General features: G+C 31.6%; 1 protein-coding gene across 1 annotated transcript; it reads right to left on the reverse strand.

Annotated features, from left to right (window-relative positions):
* Window positions 1-20: 20 nt before the first annotated feature.
* Window positions 21-4,805, reverse strand: LOC129939249 (uncharacterized). The gene is made up of 3 exons (XM_056047200.1): window positions 4,488-4,805; window positions 434-652; window positions 21-364 (listed from the first exon to the last, which is right to left on the reverse strand). The coding sequence occupies exons 1-3, from the start codon at window positions 4,753-4,755 to the stop codon at window positions 21-23; spliced, it is 831 nt and encodes a 276-aa protein (XP_055903175.1). The 5' UTR covers window positions 4,756-4,805.
* Window positions 4,806-11,878: the final 7,073 nt, after the last annotated feature.

Below are 11,878 nucleotides of genomic sequence, written 5' to 3' on the forward strand. Positions count from 1 at the left end.
GATTTCAGTTTTATATTAGCCTATAATGAGGGTGCTTTCAAATTTGTTGGTAAATCAACATTTGACGATCTACCCCAACCACCCCAAGCACCCCAACCACTGCCCCCCCAACCGCTGTGATGACCACCATGATGACCTCCATGATGACCACCATGATGATGATGATGATTATCATGACCTACAGAATGTGAATGGTATGGTGTGTAAACAGGTTTGGCGATAATTTCATAAACAGCTGATTTACCCGGTGATGTAAAAGACTTCAATCCAATAACACTTGTCATTGTTAATGCCATTAAACCTGTCATAAGAGCTTTACCAGCTATAAGTGCAATAGTTCCCATTCCCATGGCCAGTAAGGTTCCTGCAAATTATAACATTGTTTAATTAACTACGATATTAATAAAAAAATGTGTTCAATATTTAAGCTAACCTTTCATCATTAAACCAGTAGCAACTAGGGTCTCCATTCCACTTTTCTTGTAATATCTATCGGTTCGTCCATTTGTTACTGAAGTATCTTCTATTGATGGCTCATCCGATAGTAGCAATTTTAGTCGCAGCAAACGGGATTCAAGAAAGTTTTTAATTTTGTTCATAATAAAAATATTCAAACGTTGGTCAGGATCGTTTGGAAAAGATCGGGCAATTTCTATAAGGAAAAGAAATTTTTAATAATTAAAAATAATTCTACAACTATTTTGTTGTTAACAATTCTTAAAATAAAATAATAACTTATTTTCTTTCTTCAATACATTTTTACTACGTACAAAACTACTGGGTCTTATCAAGCCCAATAAGTGTGTTGTCTAAACTAAGATTTGCAGTTTATTTCTTATTTATTTATTTTATTCATTAGCTAAAAAAGGAGGTATAGAATACATACAACAAAAAGTTGTACTTATTTTTAGAAGACAACGCTATTTCAATCATGAAGTGAAAACAAAAATAAAGCTTTTTTTAATAAAACCCCACTACAATTCATTCATAACTCCTTAGCCGCATAAAATAGGTTTCTTGACCAGCTCAAAATAGCTTAAGTTAATTTTTGAAAAAAAAAATCTCCTAGTTCTTCAGCTGTTGGTTTTCTACTGAAACCACTATTGCTAAAACCATTCGCAAATTTGAGTGGTAAACAATTCTTGCGTTAATATCTCAGCCAAGTGGTATCATAACATCCATTAAAAACAACGCTATATTGTTCTTAAGGGGCTGGTTTTATTTCTTCAAAAATTATGCAATCGTTACTGATACCGCTCCATTTAAACAGACTATATTCTTCCTGAAATTTAAGTCTGTTTTGAAATCTGGTCCCAACAAGATATCCTCTACAAAGCACGTGAAACAATGGACTTCTCATGAAATCATTTTTGTGAACACTTAATTTCACTTGTTTGTTGCCACGGTAAACTGGCGTTATCAAGTTAGGCAAATTGATGTTTCGTATACTGTTTTTGTGAAAGCTTTTGATTGTATTCAGTATTCACTTTGGATAACGTTTGCGAAAGTTGCGAATGTTCGGTTTTAATCGCAATCTTATAAAATGGTTAAGTTTGTATTCGTCTCATATAAAACAAGTAGTTCACATTCATGGATTCTTCTCAAAGTCAATAAGTGTGTTTTAAGAGCTACCATAAGGTAGGCACTTAAGGCCACACTTCTTAATAATATTTTATTATGATAAACATTGTCAATGTTTGTTGTGAGCAAATTAAGTTAAATTGTTGTCAGATGTATGCTCAGTTTTACATTGTTGCCTCCTGCAACAAGATATTCAAAGTTTCTTGAATTGGTGTGAATATAATCACCTTCAGTTATATTTGGCGAACAATAAAATTCTCAATGCTTCAGAGTCATTCTTACAAATAAATTTTTAAAAAATATTTTTTAATGAATTATTCCTTGGAGTTGAAACTACCAAAGATATTGGAGTTCTCTCTAATACGATATTTATGTCTTAGGTTTTCACTTTTTAGAATATTGAAGCGTTGGTTGGTCGCCTTATTATGGAAACACTATCTCAAGAATTGAAAGGATACAGAAAAGATTTTCGTTTTTTGCTTTAAGAAAACTTGACTGGTCGGAAAAATTGTCTAACTATCTTTCTTGATGTGCTCTTAATGATTTTAAAACACTTAATTGTCATAGAAAAATGCTATGTTTATTATTTTATAAAAGACATTTATTTATTTTAAGCTTATTTATTTTCCCAAAAGATATTGAGAAACCGTGCAGAAATATTTTATGTGCCCTCACATAGAAAACATATGACGAATTACATATTTAAAATATTTTAAAAAAAATATTTACAATTGTAATATGTGATTTGTAATATACGAGAGATATTGCTAAACTGGAACAGTATTTAAAATTAAAAGTTTACGTTCAAATACATGCGTTTTATTTTACATAATAGAATTTAAAAATCAGAAATAAAAACAATGACATTTCTGATCATCAAATGCTATTGAAGCAGTATAAGATCTTGTGAAGAAAATTATTGAAATCGGTCCGTTAGTTCCTGAAACAACCTTAAAACATATATGGAGCAAAACAAAAATATTGTTTTCATATTGGAAGAAGGTAAATAAGGAAAAAAGTGTTAACGAAAATTTAAAAAAAAAAATCTGTAGGTTTGTTTTTGAGAAAATTTGAATATTTGATTTAGGACTAACAAATTTATTTTTTTTTTTGTCTTAAAAAACAAATGAAAAAAAGCCTAACGTGAATAAATGGGCCTATTAATTGAAATTTCCAACTGTTGGTGGGACCTGTTCTCTTATAAGAACAAAAATCGTTTAAAATTAGGGAAATCAAACTTTAAGCTTATTTATTTGCTAAAATGACTTTCAAATTCAACTTAGGCTTCCAAAAATTTTCGAAATCCACTTCAAATTTTGTATCTAACACATAATGTTGTTGTTAACAAAAATGTTCTTATTAAAATTCTAAACAAATTTGGTAAGTTTTGTTTTTAATTTTCATTACATTTTCCCTAATAAATGTAATCAAGTTTAAAGCAGCATCCACATGAGCGCGACCAACGAACGCCGAATGACTAACAAAATAAGAGTTTATATACGTTTGGAGACATATTTCCACACAAATTTTTAACAAAACGATAGCAATATAGTTTCTATTTGAGTTATGATCCATACTTTTACTTTTCAATATCACATATTAATAAATTAAAGAAAACAAATTTATTCGTCGCGAAAAAAATTGAAGTTAATACGAACTGTCAAACTTTATTCGTGTTCCACATCATCCACACTTCCAATAAATTAAATAATCGCTCGTACTTAACCTAGAAAAATCATTCTTGTTATATGGTTTCGGTGGTCAAAGTCAAATTTTATTCGCGACGAATTAAAAACTCTCATGTGAAAGAAATGTCAAAATCGACGAATATTCGTTCATTCGTTGGTCGTGCTCATGTGAATAATGCTTAAGGGATGCTTGATATTAATTTTTCATGAACAAGCGTTTCTATTAATTGAAACAATTATTGTTCGATTTATTACAAAATTTGCAGGAATTTTGAAATAACAAGAATCATAGTACCCGTGGCGTGATGGTTAGTGACTGTCATGCTAGGGGTCTTGCGTTGAATCCCTGTCCTTAAGTTTTTTCACGCTTACTGCCTCTTCCGACGCAGAAAAGTGCTTTCTCAAATCAGCCGTTCGGATTCGGCTTAAAACTGAAGGTCCTCTTTATCCCTGACATAAGAAGATTTTAGAAGATTCATTAAAGCTATTACATACCAATACATTTTTATTGGAGTGAAATCCAAGTTATATTGGGAGATAACGACTGATAATTTTTTACAGAGGAAGTGAACTAGAAATAGTTATAAAAAGGCGAGTTTCTGAAAAGGGCGTTTGTCAGTTGATGCTCCATAACGCTAATGTGTACCTTAGATGAAAGCGTTAACTTAGATGACTAGTTATAATTTCCTATTTATTTTGATAACATATAAGAACCATGGGGCAAGAATTGCATTCGTAAAAATTAAAAATAGAGATTTAAATCAAATTGAAATGGCAGAAAAGTCGAAAAAAGTTTAACCAGCGTCAGTCTGTTTATCTGTTGAAATGTCTTTGTCCATGCAGGCTTAATCAATGTGTAAATTGAAATTTAGTCTAAATTTTTTTTTATGCTTTAAAGTCCAGAAATAACAGTTAATTATTGTTTTTTTTTTCGTAAATTTGCTTTTTTGAACTTGGTTTCTTTTTAAAAGAAAATTGTTTATATATTGATTTGAATATCTTTTTCTGTATTCTTCCTCATATTGTCTTTAAAAAAAATTTGACGTTAGGAATTCGACCACATTTTTGTACGAAATTAAATGTAAAACGTGTAGTTTACAATTAAAAAATTACTGAATACCAAACTTAAGTAAAATTATATTTAACATATATAAAACTTATAAATTCCGTTATTTTCAAATAGTACAAAATGTTTTTGTTGTGTATTTATCACTTTACCAGCAATCAATTCGTTATTTTTCGGTATTGTAACATTTGTATCCCTTATTATACTTAATCCCGGCATAATATTTATTTCATTTCGTTCTGTTAATTTTTCAAGAACTTTTAAAAATTCCAATTTCAAACATGTTGAACTTAATTCCTTTTCACAATTTTCAATTGACTTTTTCATATCCAATTTGTTTTCATCACTTGCTGTCAGTCCATTTAATAATACCCCGAGTAACACAACACAAAATAATAAAAGTCCTTTTGAAATGCTCATTTTAAAACACTTAAAACTTTTTAGTGAACGACAAATTCTCTTGAAGACGAAATAACAGAAGGAATGGTCCAACCAGAACTAATGTCCAACTTTTAATGAAACCTCGATTTATACCTAAAAAATCTACTTTAACTTATGTCCAACTCTTAAGACTTCAAAGTAAAATATTTCATGTTTACTTGCTTCTAAAACTCGAGACTTAAATGAAAACTAAATCTAAATTGAATGAATAGAAATGACCAAACAAAAAACAAAGTTAGATGTTACAACAATTACCTACACCACAAATTGCTACTGTTGAGACTTATTATAATGAAAACATACAAATGCGATAGTTCGCATCATTCATCCGTGATGAACTGGGACCCTGCAAAAAGACATTCAGAATCTTTTAGCTCTTTAAATTTAAATTTTCACCTGAGACTTTTGTCTTTAGTACAAAAATATACATAAGGCCGACTTTAAGTGGAAGCACTTTCCTTTGAAATGACGATTTACTTAAGGCAAAACAATGATTTGCCCCGCCCTCCACCTATGCCCGCCAGTCCTCTCGTCAATCCGATGGTCAACTGCAATTAGACGAAGAATATACAATTTGTTCTTTGACTGATTTTCGCTTGAGTAAACCGAGGGTAAGGTGACAAAACAACGAACAAGAAAATAATAAAAAGCTGAATTATTTTATGACAAAGCTATAAATTAACCTCTCGTTAAAATAATGATATGAAAACATAAATAATAGAAAAAGATTCGCTGTGTGAAGTTGAGATCTTGGCTATAAATGGAAAATAATTTGGAGACAAGAAAACGTAATAGGCACGAATATCTAGACGAACATCTAAAGCCAGACACTTTTAATAATTGGTCTGTCGATAATACCTTTCGCTTTCGATGCACGTGCTTCTTTAGAAAATGCTAAGTTTAGCTTTTGGCAACTATTTTTTGAATGTATATTTAAAATTGTGATGGCGTAAGACTTTAAGGGAGAGTGTTTCTATATACTGACTCACAGCAATTAGAATGTCACTTTCCTCAGATTGTTTTAGACAATTATCATTGAAAGCTGATTTTTATAGCCTCCTGCCTTATCGACTACTAAAGTGTCATAGGTCCAGGTTACCATACAAATGGAAATAGCAAAAAGTCCGGCATTACTGAAAATGATGTAAGCATCGAAGCTTTTGAAAGAAGTCAGTGATGTCGGTAGTGTTGACGAAAATAAGAGTTTATCCCTCCCTTGTTCATTTTTGAAATAAACCATTCAATCTTACAAAATAGGACCGAACCGCAACGTCACATCTTCTAAGATTGAGTTTTTGAAAGGAAGAACCCCAGTGATGAGGTTTATGCCTGTGCTCACTAGTCGCAAGGTCTTTGTGTCAATTTGGCTACTATCCTTTTCCATCGTAAATGAGATACCTTCCTTATTTATTTTTTTTTTTTTTAAGACGAGAGTTGTTTTTTTTTGACAGCTTTCACTTTCATTTATGTTGTGTTTGTCATTTCAAAATCAATAGACTTACTTCTTATAAACTTTTGAAAACTGTGCAAACTTTTTTTTTATGATTAAATGACACTCAAGGGGCTATAAACCCTAAACATGTTTAAAGTTAAAACACAGTGCGAGCCTTAGGAAAATAGGGAAGGATTTAAAAGAAGGAAAACACAGATTTCGGTAAAACATTCCACATTCTCGATGTGCAGTTTAGAAAGGAATCTCTATACTTGACAGTACGTCCGAAATTGAGCTCAAGGTCAAACTGTTCCATTGAACACTGTTTATAAAAATATCGGTAAAACAACTAAAGGGGAATAAAACATTGCGGCGGTGTCCGAGTGACGTAATTGTTTTGGTTATAGTTTTATCGCCTATCATTTTCAAAGCTCTTTTTTGGACCCTGTCCAAAATACTTATACTCGTTTTAGGGTCACCTGCCCAAATATGCTAGTTATATTCAAGTTTTGGATGAATGAAGGCTTAATAAATTACAGCCAGATCAGAAGAGGTGAAAAATGTCTTGCACCGTTGGAGAAATCCTAAGCACCCAGCAGCATTTTTTGCAATGTCGAATATGTGATCATTCCATAAGAAGTGATCTGTGATATTCATACCGAGTACTGAAAGTTGATTAGTTTCCTGGATGCAAGTGCCGCTCATGGATAGCGGCATCGGGGGTTGGTTACGCTTTAACGACAGGAGACAGCATTGAGTTTTCGGTTTTTGATTCACCATTGTACAATGCTGTCGAAATCAGAATTTAATGAGCTTATCATACGCTGCCATTGAAATTCCACATTCGAAGGACAAGGATGAGAATCTAAAAACGAATTTGAAAAGCTGAGGGTACTGTCATCAGCGAAATAATTAAGTGGGTTAAAAGTTTCAGACAAAAGATCATTTATAAAAATAAGGAAGAGCGTCGGAGACAAAACGGAGCCCTGGGGCACAACCAGCGTTTATTTTGTGAATATCCGATTTGAACAAGTCCAACACTACTTGAATTGAACGGTCCGAAAGGTAATTTCTAACCCAACGAAGAACGGATTCTTCTATACCAAAAGCACGGATTTTCGATAAGAGAGCTTGGTGCCAAACTCTTTCAAATGCTTTTGAAATATCAAGTGCAATAATCTTACTTTCTCCAAAACGATGTAAAGATTTGTTCCACTGTTCGGTGAGATAAACCATGAGATCACCAGTGGACTTATTGCTACAAAAGCCATACTGCCGGTCATTAAGAAGCTTTCCTTTTTCAAGATATTTCTTAAGCTGATAATTAATCATCCTTTTCATGACCTTAGAAAGAAGGGACGAAAGTGCAATTGGACGATAGTTAGAGGAGTAGGATGATTCGCCTTTTTTAGGGACAGGCTGTACAAATGCTGTTTTTCATCCGTTTGGAAAGAGACCTGTAGAGTAGGAAAGATGGAAAAGCTTACGCAGTGGTTTTGCACACCTCTTTGAACAATAGGGGGAATACTATCATGGCCAGCGGATGTGTGTATATCAAGGTCTCTCAGTACTCTTGCAACTGCACGAGTGCGAAAGAAGATTCGTCTCATAGAATCGTTTACGGTCTCAAGAACAGGAGGACTCATGACACTTTCCGGTAGGGTCGAATTAACAGCAAATTGTGCTGCAAGCAAATTTGCTTTATCGATCGTGCTTACATAATGAGCGTCATTGTGGAGGAGTGTTGGAACTGAGGTCGAAGTGGTGTTTCGTTGTTTTTTTACAAATTACCAGAAAAGTTTACTACCTTTAGGACATTTTAGTATTTTTTGCCTTAATTACTGGTCATTCAAAAAATATGGTTCTTCAAATATGGTCGTTACAGGTTTTACTAGCTTGTTTGAACTTATTCCGGTTTTATAAATCCAGAAACTTAAATCTCTGATACTAATTACTTTTTTCTCATTTCACAAAGAAATAAATTTGTAATCATATCTGCGCTGGAATTCACGTCACAGTCGAGGAAGCATAGTGACCACTTAAAGCTCCTGTTGAATTCATTGAGACCGTCTCATAAGAGTTTTTTCTTTAACTGGGTTTTTTACACATGAGAAATCTGCAGACACGGTACAATGTGCGAAGATAAGGAGAATTGGGTATATTGAAATCGCCCTAAATGACGATTTCAGTGTTAGAATAATAGGCAACAACTATTTGGATGGAGTCGGACAGACCATCAAATTCGTTAAAAAATTAATTTCTGCCCAGATTTTTGGATCAGTGACTTGAAATTTATAAAAAAAGGTTTTAAGCCCATTTGCATTTGGAGCGTTCTTTTTTTTACACTTAAAACAAGAGGAGTCCCCATAAAGGCTTTTTGGTCGAAAATCGAAAATTCGTATTTTCTCAAATCGAACATATAGATTGTTCCTAAATTTTCGCGAAGTTTTTTTTCTTAACTTGCAACAATAAAACATATTTTTGTATTGCTCGACGTTCGTACGTCCGTGCGTTCGCGACTCAATTATCTTTTCAAAAGTTTGAGATTTTCATTTCCAGCTAATTTTTTCTTATAAGAATTATTGTTTTCAATTCATTCTGAACTTATTTTTTGCAAAATCGAATTGACAGTTTGTTTTACAAAAAATATAAAGCTAAACAAAAAATTAACAAAAGTTGGTAAACATTGATTTTCGGCTCGAATAACTTTTCAAAACTTTAAGATATTTGATTTACACTACTTTTATCTTTTAAAAAATATTGTTTTGAGAAAATTCTAATTGACAGTTTTTTTTACAAAAAAGAAAAACCAACAAAGAAAATAATACTAAAGCTTGGTAAAAATTTACTTTTGACTTAAATAGATTTTCAAAAATTAAAAAAATATCTTCAAAATTTTTTATTTCATAGAAAATATTGTTGTAGATATTCAGTTAATTTTTTTATAAAAATTAATAGGTCCGTTTTTTCCTAAAAAAAACAGTACGCAAATTTTGGTAAAAATTGATGTTCAGTTTTTGATATCTCTTAAATTAATTTCATTCATCGAATTTGTAAAAATTTAGGAAATGCTACTTGAATTCTTAAAAATTACTTTTCGACTAAATATCTATCTAACAAAACTAGATTTTCAAACTAAACTAATTCTTTATATGAAAAATATTCTTAGTAGTTTTAATTTTTTTAAGAATAATTCAAGTAACAACTTTTTTGACCCAACCCTACAAACTTTTAAGCAAGACAAATAGAATCATGGGATGGGAAGTTATCAGTGATGTGGATCGCATCCAAGCCTCCTTTTTTTATTTTTTCATTTTTTTAAATATTCACTTTCTTTAATTTTGTTATCTCAGAAAAGCTTCAATTTTTTTTAAGGAAATTTTAATGTAAAATGTATATATAAGCACTAATAACTGCAAACGAAAAGTATTTTTGTGACAAACTTTGAAAACTTATACACAAAAAGTTAATTAAAAAAAAAACACTCTTACAATTTTCAAAAAAATAATATTAATAAATGAAGGTTGTTTTTAAACAAATGCAGATGCATTTTTTAATTTTAAAATATAAGGAGTATTTTTAAACCAACACTTTGGATACATGAGAAATTTTTGTAACTCAAACATTTTATTTTCATTCGAATGGAAAATAAATTTGTACCAACTCTTTGTAAGTTGTTTTTTTTTGTAAAAAAACATATGTTTGATTTTCTTCAAAATTTTACCATAAAATAATTTTATAACGAAATAAATTAATTATTAAAATTCTCAATTTTTTTTTAAAGTCCTGCATCTTTCTGTATCTGTATGACAACACATATTTACAGTGAATATGAGATCGGACGTACAAACTTACGAACACACACGCTCGTTTACTGCTTTCTAAAAATCATGAAGCATCCAGAAATGTCAACATTTTCAATTAGACAAATCGGGCCAATTACAATAACTTCTTATTGGAAATTAAAAAAACATTTGTTCCAAAACTTATTTTTGATGCTACAGGTTTCTTTCAAAAACATCAAATCAAATGGGGTGGCGCAATAGTCCGTAGTGAACCAGGGCCTAGTGACTTACAACTCTCAACCACTCCTGTGTGCGAGTACTGTTGTCAGGAATGGAAGGGACCTACAATTTAAGGCCGAATCCGAACGGCTAATTTGAGAAAGCACTTTTTCATGACAAGAATTACTCTTGAAGGATTTGTCAATTCCTCGCAAGAGGCAGTACCCGCGAAAATTATTTTTTTTTAATTAAGGTGGCACAGGCAGGGATTGAACCCAAGACCCCTTGCGACAGTCCAACGCACTAACCATCATGCCACGGGTACTACTTTCAAAAACATACTTTATAAAAATATTAATTTGAAAAACAAGTCAAATCTCAGAATAAAAAAATTCGGGTTTATTATTTAAAGTTTAAACAGCCTTAAGACAATAAGCCAGCCAGTACTTCTTGTCTGTGGGGCAATCAATTGTGTAAATTTTCATCTTGCACGCATTTTTTATAGTCTTTAAGAATTTTGTTCTCCTTAAATCATCTCCATAGTGATTAATTTTAATTTCCTCCGAGATAAGTCCATAACAAAAACATAATATCACTTCTTTTTCTTTATTATTCTTCATTCTCTTCCATAAGTAACTAAGATACAAAAAGGTTCCAAAGTAGGTACTGGCGAAACATTATCACAATATAATTAAGCTTAAAATAACTGCCTGGTGTCTCTTCTTCAAGTGAATGATGTTGTCTTTAAGAAGTTGCTACTAATGCTTAAGTTATACTGATAGAAGAAAATGTCGTAGAGTTTATCTCTATTACCATCAGGCTTTCCATTTTGGTGATGCTTGTTTCGACTGCCGAGTTTGCAGCTCATTTAATTTTATTTCAATTTGCATGGTGTTGTAATAAAAAGGAAATGTCACTGTCGCCCTACCCTACCATTGTCCATTTAACCACCATAATCATTAACAAGCTGTAATAATGATGTCTCGAATAGAATAATCTTTCGGTAAATCAGTGAGCAGTGAGTTCTTGAATAGAAATTGTATTTTTCTATTTAAGACTCATCAAAATATCAGAGCAAGAATACACAACTCCTGTATGATTATCTTTACAAAGTATCATTTACCTACTTCCTGTTTAACAAAGTTACAACAATGTCACCATTAATTTAAAATATTTCTACCTCGCAAATGGAGCATAAGATCGAGACTTTGTTGGGAGTAAATATGTTCATTAGGAAGTTAGGAATTTATGTTTTACATTCATAACTTGGTTGGTTTTTTGTTTTTCGGAGTTTCAAACTTCTATATCCGTGTAATTGCCCACATCAATGTACTTATTTAGTTGAACGAACAAAGTTATTTTCCTTTTTGGAGTTATAATATATGCAATATGCCCGTTTTCCAATGCCATGAAGAACAAGTTAAGTTTATGTGTGTTCCATGTACTTTTGGGCTTGAAGATATAATCCTTATACGCAAATGCTCATACTTTCGAATTGTTGAGACACTTTGACATATTTATGGCTGAAATATGAATTCAATTTGCGTATGGAAGAAAAACATATATCAATTAGAATTAAAGTTCCAGTATTAGAAAAAAAAAGAAGTTTTAAAATTTATCAGTAACTTATGTACCTACATGATAGAAGATAAGAATAACTTAGAGA

This window comes from Eupeodes corollae, chromosome 1, assembly GCF_945859685.1.
Source record: "Eupeodes corollae chromosome 1, idEupCoro1.1, whole genome shotgun sequence".
In the NCBI taxonomy this organism is placed as follows: Eukaryota; Metazoa; Arthropoda; class Insecta; order Diptera; family Syrphidae; genus Eupeodes; species Eupeodes corollae.

Coding starts and splice junctions, on each gene's coding strand:
- LOC129939249 (XM_056047200.1), bottom strand. CDS start 4,755: ATGAGCATTTCAAAAGGACTTTTATTATTTTGTGTTGTGTTACTCGGG. Junction 653..4,487: donor AAATAACGAATTGATTGCTG/GTAAAGTGATAA, acceptor TTTTCCTTATAG/AAATTGCCCGATCTTTTCCA. Junction 365..433: donor TACTGGTTTAATGATGAAAG/GTTAGCTTAAAT, acceptor TATAATTTGCAG/GAACCTTACTGGCCATGGGA.